General features: G+C 37.2%; 1 protein-coding gene across 7 annotated transcripts in view; it reads left to right on the top strand.

The window, feature by feature from the left end:
• Positions 1-12,743, top strand: part of CC2D2A (coiled-coil and C2 domain containing 2A) — a 63,438-nt gene that overhangs the window by 24,770 nt on the left and 25,925 nt on the right. For all 7 annotated transcript variants that reach the window (XM_049791693.1, XM_049791720.1, XM_049791700.1 and 4 more), the window contains 6 exons: positions 1,998-2,233; positions 3,130-3,307; positions 4,548-4,704; positions 5,841-5,988; positions 8,260-8,398; positions 9,164-9,367. In XM_049791693.1, the coding sequence (XP_049647650.1) occupies positions 1,998-2,233; positions 3,130-3,307; positions 4,548-4,704; positions 5,841-5,988; positions 8,260-8,398; positions 9,164-9,367 (1,062 nt within the window). The remainder of the gene's footprint in view (positions 1-1,997; positions 2,234-3,129; positions 3,308-4,547; positions 4,705-5,840; positions 5,989-8,259; positions 8,399-9,163; positions 9,368-12,743) is intronic.

The following is a 12,743-nucleotide window of genomic DNA, read 5'->3' as shown; positions in this document are numbered from 1 at the left end:
TCTGTCTACTTAGAATTTGTTAGTAAATTACTTGTTAATTAAAAAATTAAAATTTGCTAGGTTTTTTTGAGCATTGTCTTTCCGCTATTGATTTTCAGCACTTCAGCAGTTCTTTAAATTTAATAGTTTTGCAGCATTCCCATTAAATTAATGTCCTTCTTGCAAAGAAAAAACATGGATGAATGGGGGGTGTGTGTGTGTGTGAGTGGTGAAGGAAAATAATTATGGGGTGTGTCTAATGAACAAGCAGTTGATGTCATCTCATGTAAATTTATGTTCAGGAATGTCCCAAAACTGAAAACTTTAATATTCTAGCCTTTTACCTCTGAAAAACTTTATTGCTAATAATCTGTACTGTAGTTAAGGTCTCAGTTGTCCTTCAAGGGGATATTGACAAATACAGGAGCTAGAACAATACACCGCAACAGGATGATCTTTGAAATAGCCTGTGGCAGCGCCAGCAAAATCAAACTTGCTTTCATAGTTATGTGGCAAGGTACTGGATACCTCAGGTAACGGTGATTATACTTGAGTATAATTACTACCCAGTTTGAACACTGGTTTTTTGGATACCAAAGCAAAATAAAGTTTAAGGAAATGCTTCACATACAGTTTTCAAGAATGTAGTGCATCTGCTGATGGGTTTATGGAAAGTTTTTTCACATACATGCAGCTTCTGTGGGAAGCACTTAAAATGTTTGAGGGGAAGCTTATCTGCAGGTGTTCTGGTAACAGGAATTTCCAGTACAAGTGGGCACATAACTCATTAGTATCATGTCAACTTGTAGGATAAGATGAATAAATGTAAACCTTAAAAAGAAGGCAGATAGGCTTGGACATTGACCCTAATGGGAACTGTTCATCTATCTCTAGCCAGTTATGCCTTCACAAATACTGTGGTGGGTGGTTCCAGCCAAAGCTGCTCTCAGCATCTTTTTATTGTGTTAGTCACAAACTGTCTTGAGACTGAGATGATTGTGGTTCATTCCCTTTAGGGCAAAATGTAGTACACAGACCTTCCTTTCATGCCCAGAAGTGCTTTATTTTATGTAAAGTACTTTTTTGGTTAATCACTGCTGTTGGTGTCTTACTAGCACAGATCACATGAATCTAAGGAAGACACTAGAGGTAGAAAAGACTAGATAAATTTAAAAGGAAATACAAGAACAAGAAGGGTAACATAAAATTAGGCTAAGGAAGAAAGATTATTTATTAATAAAAATATGTGAACAAGTTGTTTGGCTAAATACTTCAGTTAGTGAGGAGAAACTGTTTGCTTTCCTCACTTTCTTCTCTTTTGCTTATGATGTCTTAAATCATTAACTGGCTGGTGCTTCCCAGCAAGCTGTATTTCCAGGTAACCTGGAAGTCTGCAGAAAGAGGAACTTGCTTGCGGTTGTTTAAAGCTGAACATGCACATGAACACTAGAGTTGTGCTGTTTAGGAGATGCTGAAAGGCGTGTGGTGTTCTCTTTGTTTATTCTTATGTTTGGCATAGAGGGAGGGAGGGGGTCATTCTGTTCATGGTAAAGATACTGCTAAGCTAAAAAGCTTGTGCTCCAGAGTTTGTGGCAGAAGTGCATTCACTCTGTCAACGTGTATGCAGAAAATACATCTCAGAGAACTGTGTCTGCTGGTTGAGTAACCTTCTGTCAATCCTAGCAGAATGCACATGGTAACTTGGGCTAAACGAGGAGTCAGCTGCTGGCCACAGTGTTCAAGAAACATGTTTATTTTGTAAGTTGGTTTGGAAGGTTAGATAAATGTTTTGTTTGAAGCACATTATGTTTTTGAAGCATATGAATGGAATGCATTGCTGAATTCTGAATCTGAAGCAGTACTATAGAAAGAAAGAAATCTTATTTTTGTGTGGTGTTTTTAAAATTATGCAGTCATTTCTCATACATGTTTATCACTTGTGAATCAAGAGGACAAGAGGAAAAAAAATGCTACTGATTGAAACAAGTTCAGGAAAACATTATTATTTTTATATGCAGAAGTCCAAAAAGAAAAAGAAGAAAAAAGACATTCATGAAGAAGAGGAATCAGTAGAAGATTGTGATCTTGGTGAGGAACGTGTAAAACCCATCCCACCTAAAATGGCCAATAGCCTGGAAATAGAGCAGCAGGTTAGAGAAAAAGCTGACAACTGCAGAAGGAAACCTGGAGAGCCTGCTCTAATTCCTGAACTAGTCCTGTCAGGAAGTGTAACTCCAACTGAGCTGTGTCCTCGGTAAGATAAATGTTGGCCTGCAAATTACTTTGTGATTTTCTGCTGTTATTTATTAATTGCTTGTTTATACAACTTCAGAAGCATGTGCTCAACATTCTCTTTAGCCTAGTGATAAACCTTCTGCTTCTGAAGCTGATAGAACTTGATTTATTTTCAAGTCACATATAACCTTGTATATAGTGGGCTTGGACAATGCATGTCTACACATTCCCTTTGAACCTTCTGATGTTCCTTGAGCATCTGCATAGAAGAGCAGTGTGCGTATAAAGAAGTTTTTCGGTGTAGAGTCTAGGTCACTTCTGTCAGTACTACTTCACTAGATAGTCCTTTATACCAGGTCTGTGCTGTAGTCAACAAAGGGAAAATAAAGAAATTGCGTAGTAAACCAGAGATTTCACTGTGCGTAAAATAAATAAATTTACTTGTTTGTGTTACCTTCCACATTTACACAGGCAGTTTAACATACGTCTAGCAGATTTTAGTTACTTAAAAACTGCTTTGTTTCGTACTTGTTCAGCAAATAGCCTCAGGAAGGAATATTGCTTGGCTGTTCTGTTCCCAATGACTGAAAACTTTACAACCTTAATGCAATATGATATCATTTGTTGTGCTTTGGAGAAAGGGAGTAGAAGGGAATTTTGTGTCCTTAAGTAACTCCTTTATATGGAGGCGGCCTTAGTGGATCTACAATTTGACCTGTTCATTTTTACATCAGTTTATATTCATAAGAAAATGACAGTTTTAAAGTCATTCCTATGTAGTGACACTTTTAGAAGAATACCATCTTTAATTAGGTGACTTCTGTTTCCCCTTGAGGAACCAGATTCTCATTAAAAATAACGAAAGAATAAAAATGTTATAAAAATTATATGACAGCTTGTTTGACACGTTTACAGAGCAGAAGTTTTGCGACGAGAAGATGTGAAGAAACGCTCAGCATTTATAAAAGTCCTTTTCAACGCCAAAGAAGTATCAAGGACTGTTACCCGACCAATAAGTTCAGATTTCAGAGTTCACTTTGGACAGATTTTCAATTTACAAATATTCAATTGGCCAGAGAGTTTGAAACTACAGGTAGATAATGATTTATCATAGTAACTTTTTAAAAGATAATATAAAATGTAATTACTCCTGTAATACTTGTATTTTGCTCTGTGGTAGTGTCGTAAAGACTAAAAAACCTGTGAAAGACCCTTTGTAAATCATCAGTTTCATACCCCTTTCATGCTCCTCCAGCCACAAACTTTTAAGTTTGCTGCTAAATTTTGGTGCTTGTGCTTTTTATATATATATATGTATATATTTTATATATATATATATATGTGTGTGTGTTTTATTTATAACATGACTATGGGCTGCATGGGGGAAAATTAAATATTTGGGACATGATTAAATATGTTCGTAGAGCAGCCTCTTAATTTTAGAAAAACTGATTTACGTTGCAGCTAAACTTGCCAAAATGGTCATCTTAAAACATTATTGTCCACCCAATAAAATCATCATAATGTTTGCTGGAGTGGGATAAGAAAAAAATTCATTGCTAGTAATGTCCATAACTGTGCTTGGCTTGACCAGCAGTGCAATGAAGTCAAACCATCAACACCCCCATTCCAAGTATGAATTAATGAATGAGTCGCATGAATAATTTTCAGAATCAATACAATATATTTTTAGGAGGAACACAGTCAGGTTCCTACTTCTCCTGTTAGATGACTTTGCCTGTTAGGTAACTTATCACTGGTAGTTCAGGGGAGGATATACAGCCCTCACCTGCTCCATTTATGTAACGCACAAACTGAAAGGGAAAAGGAGTGCCATCATCTTGGGTTAACGCAATGGAGAAATCACTCACGTCACCCTGAGCCTGCAACTGGCCAGCAAAGAAGGAAGTGGCCTTCAGTACTGCCAGAATGGGGACTGTGTGCCTTACCCTGCCTTTCATGGTAAGGGAGAATTAGTGAGGCAGAATCCCTCTGGCATCTTCACCTGATGCCAGCGACTGTCACTAGCAGTTGCATATTGTACAACGATGTTTTTAAAGCCCAGAGTTTTTCGTACTATTCTCAGGTGCATTAGAAAGGTGAGGAAGATACACTTTTAAGAAGAATTCAGACCAAGTTAGCTGCTGGTAGCTGAAATGTCTGCTAATTGGATATTTTAGAAAGTAAATGAATACAATTGCCTTAAATGAATTATTTCATGCTTAAGTCATAGTAAAACCTTTTGTCCAAATACCCTACAATATGTTTTCAACTTCTCATGAATACATGTCTAAATTTTTTACTATGTCTGTCACCATGTGATTTTTTTCTAGATATATGAAACAATGGGTATGAGCAGTACTACCTTGTTGGCTGAAGTGTTCATACCAGTTCCTGAGACTACAGTTCTGACAGGCAGTGCTCCTATGGAAGAAATAGAGTTCAGCAGCAATCAGCGTGTGATGTTGGACCATGAAGGAGTTGGGAGCGGTAGGGACTTTTAAGTCTTTCTCAGTTCAGCATTTCTCCTTTTGCTGAAACCATGTAGCAGGAAAAGGCTGGCATAAGTTTCAGAGTAAATTCTGTTAGAGCGTTTACAGCTTCTGTAACTGAAATCTTATAAAATAATGATTCTTATTATTAAAGTTTGCTGTGGAATTTCTGTCTCTTTCTAATTTTAAGATGTACATAATAAAAATGCATGTGTTTATTATTTGGCTTGTATTAGTGGAGCTCTACTAGCTATAGAAGGTGTTTGGGGTTTTCTTTAGAATGTAAGTAATTGAGCCTCTGACACTGCAGAGCAAGCAGATGGTATTAATCAGTATAGCTCCAGTGATTGTAATGTTTTAAACCACTGAACAACTGGCTGTATAAGTGTATATGCAAAGTAATTTTTTGTTTTCCTATTTGCTTTGTTGACATCCTGCAACACATTTTATCCCTGGGACTTTAGAAAGATAAAACAAGGGAGAGAGAGAAAAAGGAGAAACAAGAACAATGCATATGGAACTTTCATGTTTATATAGTAAGTTTGAACAGCATTATGAGATGACTGACTTGCATAAATTTGCCATATATGAAACGCAGGTCAAGCTAGAGCAGAATAATAGATAAAAAGGTGTGGATGAAAGAAATGTGGTAAAAAAAAAAAAAATCATTACAACAAATGTGTGTGTAAATGTCATTGACCATGATAATTGTATATACAATTGTGCGTCACAAAGCTTTAGGACTGACTTTTCAGTCATGCATAATTCTTTTGACTCTGAGTATTTGTTTCATTAATAACAGTATGCTGAATCTGAAAACTACCAGAAATATTAAATAGTGTGCACCTGTGAAGGTAAAAAAAGCTTTTGGCATAGCTTTCAAGGCATAGCCTTTCCTTCCAAACCAAATGGAAAGCCTTTCTGTGGCTTGGTGGAATGGAATCTTTCACTCCTTTTGCAGACCAGAGTCCTTTCCCACCACACACAGCAGAATCAACTTGTTTCACATTACCCCATTTATACAAAGGCACAGATTATTTGACTACTTATTTTCAGGAAGTATTTGTAAGGATATTTAGACACTGAGTTTGAATGCATAAATATACTAATATGGTTTTTTTTCTCCCTTGATAGGTGTGTCCTTCTCATTTGAAGCTGATGGTAGCAACAAAATGACTTTAATGACCTCTGGGAAAGTATCCAATAGTGTCTCCTGGGCAGTTGGAGAAAAAGGAATCCCCTTAATTCCTCCAGTATCTCAGCAAAACACAGGCATTCCAAGGTAATATGATACAAATTTTCAATGATTCATGGGAAACTGATTATACTAGTATTTTAAAAAAAGACTTTCATAATCAAGAATTTTCATAATATTTTCCCTTAAGTTTAGATATTTTACTTTGCGCTGTAACCCCCTGCAGATATGTCAGGATACACCTTTTTGGTAAATAGATTTTAGGTAGAAATTTTATCTCTTAGTATATTATTTATAGACAATATTAAAGTTAAACTCAAGCTGATTAATTCACTTTTATAATTTTCTAATAGAAGATTTATATATTGGCAAGGAACTTCCCTGTAATCATTTTTCTAAGAACAGAAGCTCCAGCTCTTTCTTACCTGAAGTGCATTTGGGGAGGCTATTGGGACACATGCTTTAAATGCCTTTTCTGTAATTAATGACAAAATTTACACTATGAAAGCAGTAGAAGTTAGTATGGGGGCTTGACACTGTTAGTGAATCAATCAGTGAAAAATTCTCATGTCAGATCATTCCAAGATAAGTCTTAAGTGATCTTTCTCCATCAGAAGCCTGTTGACCTGAAGAAATGAGTATATTATTCCATTCAAAACAATCTAATTTGCCCTGTGGCAGCCAGTTGGATATTGTAGATTATTTGTCCATTTTGTTGCTTTTATATAATTCCAATAAAGTTAAGGAGATGATACCTAAAGTCTGTTTTTGTAATGTCCTCAGGTAACTTCACTGTAAAGTCTTAAGAGTTTTCCCATATTTATTAATACTGAGCAAATACCTGCTCCAGCTGATTAGATTGTCAGATTTTTATTTATTTAAAGGCTAGACACTGGCATCCAAATTACTCTGTTACTATTTTTGACCCAAGCTGCAGCTGTTAGAGTAATTTCCTGATCAGCATATGAATAACCTGCTGACTTCAATGTGGATAGAGTAGCATGAGATTAAAACGTAAGGATGCATTCCCAAAAGCTAACTTTAAACTCGGGAGACTAATCACTGTAGTAAATGGAAAAATGGGGAATTTCAGAAGGAAGTTAGCTGTGAAACACTCTTTTTGAATCACCCTCTAGAGATGACAGCCCTCTGTGACTTTCCATTGTCGTGAAAGTTGGAGACAGGATTTTCATGCCTAAAGTTAGTTATTGCTGCCCATTAGCTTTTCAGCACAATTTTGATTCAGTGTGCATTTGTTCAAGAGTGGTGCCTAAAGGTACAACCTTGATGTTACTACTTTATCTGCTGCTCCAGTAACTGCTGGATATTTGACTGATTCTAACCAAGTGCAAGAAAGATCCGTAAGTTCTTAAAGCTTTCTTGAAAATATTCAGATAACTAGAGAATAAAGACTCAAATTAGCACACCTAACAAGAGAAGGGGCAACATCCGCCTTCTGTGGTCTTTGGCTAATAACACGCATGTCCTGGTGTACTGGGTTTTACGTGGCAAGGTTTTGGTAGCAGTGGGGCTTCAGAGGTGGCTTATGTGAGAAGATGCCAGAAGCCTGGCCAGCAAGTCAGTGTACAAATGGCTTGCAGACTACCTACCATACTTCCTTGCCTACTGTGAATACAAGAAAGTGAGCAGGAGCATTCAAAGGGTAAGGAGTGGAGCTGGGAGTTGTAGTGTCAGGGAGGACCAAAAGCAGGGCTGCACCACAAAGGAGAAAGCTGCAAGGGTGTTCCAGCACAGGCACTGTCCTCGCCAGCCAACATGCAGTCTTACAGGAGTGAACGTAACAGGCAGAGCAGGGTGCTGGCAGCAATCCCAGACGTGGCGAGGGGATGAATCGGGCCCCAGGGTCTATCCAGAAACAGCAGGGAAGGGGGCAGAGACCAAGGCTACAATGCAGGTCTGAGAGCACCATCCTGGAGACAGGTCCAAGACAGGATTTAAGGCATAGCACAACTAAGGAATGTACATCTGAGAAGTTCTTTTCTATATGGATTGTCAAAACTTTTATGTTAACTTTCATGCTGTGAGGCAATTTATCATCTTACTTCCTAGTAATCAGCAACATGGAATAGTGTTAAGTGAGTCATAAATGTATCAATAAGCACCTTATTACCTTGTATAAAAGTTCTCTTCCACCAGTTCCTTCATATTTCCCCTTCACTTTTCTTTACAATTCATCATTCTGTCAGTTGCATAGCTCCAACTAAGAATCGTGTAGTGGAATTTACTATTCAGGTTGTGGGGACCTTTTTGTTTTTTTCTAAGATTGTTTTAAATACTTTTTACGTTGCTAAGTCATATGTGTTTTAGGTATAAGTTCTGTCAATTTTGTCTTTTTAGTGCTTTAAAAAATATTGATGCTATTGCATCCATTGGCACATCAGGCTTAACTGATATGAAGAAACTAGCTAAGTGGGCAGCGGAAGCAAAACTTGATCCAAATGACCCAAACAATGCAGCTCTGATGCAGCTGATCATGGTAAGTGGCTTTTTGAGAGCTGTAGGGCTAATGGAGCTGTGAAACACCTAGTCACTAGTACCTTCCCCGGCAATCTGCATGCATGCCACAGAGGGAGTATAGTAGTATTTGAATTTGTGATGGATGCGCTTCTGTGAGTGTTAAGAAGCAAAATGTCTACTAAATAAATGATTTTTTAATCTATTTAGTAGTGGGTTTATTAATAAGTATAATTTATTAATCCATTCAGCGGTATTCTAGTGGTGAAAAATAGGTATAAGGGAATATGCAAACTGATTCATTTATAAATTAAAAAAAAAATGGATTTTGAGTTTGTTGTTTCCTTTAAAGGGCAGGGGTATTCCCGGTGTATGTCTATGGTATTAAATAGGAAGTGGCTCATTCGTGACAGTTGCACAAAGATCTAGTGTGTTGTAGATGTTGCAACTTTTCTAAACATCAAATTGAGGAGCTATTTACGTAGCTGAAGTTGTGTAAATGAATCGTCTTTACAGTACAGCTTCCTAGGTTACTCTGCTATGTTATAGTTTTCCTACTCTTTAATGTTTTGTTTATGCTACAAAGAAATAGAATTTTATTGCATTCTTAAATGTATAATCTCATATACTTCACTCAACAAAAACCTACTTTAAAACACTTAATGTTTCAGTCTGATCCATCTCAATTGCTTTTGCTTAAAATGAACATCCTTGCAATATGCGTGTAAGACTTAACAAAAGTTATTTTATAGACTTTTGTCACTTTGGGTTTTTTTGACTAATATAGGTTGCTACAAGTGGAGAGGCACGTGTTCCTGATTTCTTCAGATTGGAACAGTTGCAGCAAGAATTTAATTTTGTTTCTGATGAGGAATTTAATAGATCAAAGAGATTCCGACTCTTGCAGCTCAGAAACGGGGAGGTGGCAGAGTTCCGAAACTATAAGCAAGTCCCTTTACATGAACGAGAAATCAGTGAGAAAATCTTCGAGGTAGAATTTTATCTGAAATATTTCTTTTCTAATTTTAATGCTAATAATATTTGACTTGCAATTAAGTCAGTTGGTCCCTTAAAGAATGTACAGCTATGCTGACATGTAAAAAAATCAGAATTTTATTCCTGCGTCTTTTTTAGTGTTATTTAAATCTAATTAAGATAGCTTCCCTCCAAGGCAATATTTCCACAGCTATACTGTGGAAGGAGAAGAATAAAACACAGCAACTGCTGTAGGCACAAATGTTCTAAGATAGTTTTTTTTAAAGGTAAGAGATGTTTTTTTTTAAAGTGATTTCAAATATAGAAAGGTAATGCAAAGATAATTCAGGCTTAGGCATATTAAATTTTGAGCTCTTTCTGTGGACACTGCTGGAAGCAATGACTCTAATGAGAATTAAAACCCTTTTATGTTTTGTTACAGCCTATGTTGCAGTTATTTCTGTTTTAGTACATTGTTGCAATTAGTTTACCCTGTCCTTCCCTGTCTGTTAATTACCTTACTGAAATGCAATGTATGCATTTTTTATTTGGGTCATACTTCAATTATTTTTAATCTTAACTCCATTATTAGTGTTAAGTTGTGCATTCTTTTGTTCTTTAGCAATTTGTGTAGCTGAGGAGGATTTTAGTGTGTTCATTGCCCTAGCAGGATCAGAACCATCTCGGATTCTGGCAACTGCTGTTTTATTCCTACTTCTTCTTACATAAATTTCTTTTGAAAAATTCCTTCCTACCATTTCTTTTGGATTATATCTTTTTAAAAAGGTATTTATTAATTCAATCCTGTCTGGCTCTCTGCAATAAATATTTTTCCTTTTTAAATTTTAGTTTAGTTTTGTATCTTTTATTTAAAGATGTGCTACATCTTTGATAAACATTTCTGATCCAGTTGATTTTACAGACTAACTTTGTTCATTTCATGTTATCATTCAAAATTGAAAACCATAGTTTGAGTTGTTTTGTTTGATTTTTTTTTTCCATTAAGAATAAATTGGATAAACCCATGATCACCCATTCCAAGTTCATTTTATACGACATGGTCTTCAAAACTAAGTTTAAAGTGGTATTGTTCCTAGTTAGTTTACTAGCTATTTGGCAAAGAAGTCTGAAAATCCATAGAATCATGGAAGTATTTTTTGGAAAATATTGTCTGGAGGTCATCTAGTTCTGCTTTCCACTGAAGTGGTGCAACTGTTGCCAGCACTAGATGAGGTCAGCTGTGTATTTGTCTAGCCAAGTCTTGAAAACCTCCTAAATGGGAGATTCCATGGTCTTTCTGGATAACCTGTTCCAGTACTGCACTGTCCTTCCAGTGATTAAAAAAAAAAATAAATTTGTGTCCAACCTGAGCCTTCCAAATTGTATTTAATGGCTGTTTTCCCTTGTTTTATTGTCTGGAACTACAGAGATGAGTTTGGCACACTCTTCTTTATAACTGCCCCTGAAATAGTTGTGGGCAGATATTGGATTACTCATTAATCGCTTCCTCACCAGACTAATTAAGTTGAACACCTTGTCCCGTGCAAGAAAGACACTGAAATGCGGGAGCAAGTCCAGCACAGAGCTACCAGAATATCTACAGAGCTGGAGCACATGACATACAAGGAGAGGCTGAAAGGACTAAGTTTGTTTTGGCCTAAGCAGGCAAGGCTAAGGGGCTATCTTATTGCTTCCTTCATGTACCTAATGAGATGGTGCAGAGAAAACAGAGCAAGACTCATCTTGGAGGCAAGATGATGATAGACCCAAGTTACTCCAAGAGAAATTCCAGTTAGATATAATGAAAACATATTTTGCAAAGAATTCTAGAACACATTGTCCAGCAAGTTTGTAGAATTGTCATGTCGAGATACTGAAAATTCAACTGGCAAAGGCCGTGAGCATCCTGATTGGAGCTGTTCCTGCTTTGAGTGAGGGTTTAGATCAGATGACCTCTAGAAGTCTCTTCCAACCAACATTAAGATTATGATCTCTTCTTGTAGGTCATGTACTCTAGGCCTCTGACTGTCTTAGTAGTCCTTTAGTGGACCCCATCCAGTTTCGAAATGCTTCTTGAACTGGCAGCCCCAAATTGAACACTATTTCAGGTATGCCCTCACAAGTGCCAGGTTGGAGGGGCTAGTCATTTCCCTTTGTAGGCCATGCTACTCCTAATGTAGCCTGTGGTTTGCCTTTTGCCAAAAGAACACATCATTGGTTGTCATTAAACCATAACCTCCAGAATTTTTTGAATATGGTTGTTATTCTACTGGTTGCTTTCCAGTCTGTGCCAGCCAGCCCATGGAGTCACTCCACCCTCAATACAGAGTTGTCTTCATTGAGACCTCAGTTGTCACAGTCTTCAATTATCAAGAGCCATCTGAATTGTGGTTCAGATGTATTGTATTAATCACTCTTCCTAATCAAGTATTGTTGGCTAAGTTGTTGGCATTGTATTGTGTCTCCTCGTCCAGGTCACTGGTGAAGATACTGAGTAATATTGGCCCTATAATCAATCCCAGGGGTACTTTGCTAGTTAGAGGACACCAACTGTACATTGAGCTATTGTTCCTTACAGTTAGAGTTCAGTTATCCTAACCAGGAATAAGTGCATTCCATTGGTTGACAGTGATATTTTCAATCTGTATCCTAAATGACAAATTCCATAGTCGTACCTAAATCTGATAATGGAAGTTTCCTGCTGTTGGTTAACCATGGTAGGCAGCTAAGCACCACACAGATGCTTGTTCACTTTCCCTTTCCCTCCCACTTTGGACAGGGGAGAAAATAGGTAGAGCAAAAGCAAGAAAACTCAGGGGTTGAGATAGTTTTATAAGCAAAGGAAAGAGAAAGAAGAAAGAAAAAAACAAACAAAAAACAAGTGATGGAAAGGCACTTGCCACCTCCCAGATGTAGACCAAGCCCTAGCCAGTCTTTGAGCAATGGCTACTTTCCCCAAAATCCCCTTCCTTTACATTTTACTGCTGATCATGACATTTCATGGCATGGAATATCCTTTTGATCATTTTGAGTTAGCTGTTCTTGTTGTGTCCCCTCTCAACTTCTTGCACACCGCCACCTACTTGCTGGGGGGGCAATTGGAAAAAATGGTGCTGACACTGTGCAAGCACTTCTCAAAAACAGTCTAAACAGTGGTGTGTTACCAACACCATTTGAGTCACAGATTCAAAATATAGCAGGTGTTATGAAGAAAATTAAGTCCATCCCAGCCTGACCCAACACAATTAGGCTATGAAATAATCTTAATTTTTTCCCTACTGTGGTGTTTCCCCAAGTGATTGTTTTATTTGTCCTCTGCAATCTTTTTACAGTGTACAGCACTAATATGCAGTACTGCTATGAAGTCTTCTTTTGCTTTATATTTTTGGTTC

The sequence above is a fragment of the Accipiter gentilis genome, chromosome 3 (assembly GCF_929443795.1).
Source record: "Accipiter gentilis chromosome 3, bAccGen1.1, whole genome shotgun sequence".
Taxonomy (NCBI): Eukaryota; Metazoa; Chordata; class Aves; order Accipitriformes; family Accipitridae; genus Astur; species Astur gentilis.
The sequence above is the reverse complement of the archived record's forward strand: the minus strand, read 5'-3'. Positions and strand labels throughout refer to the sequence as shown.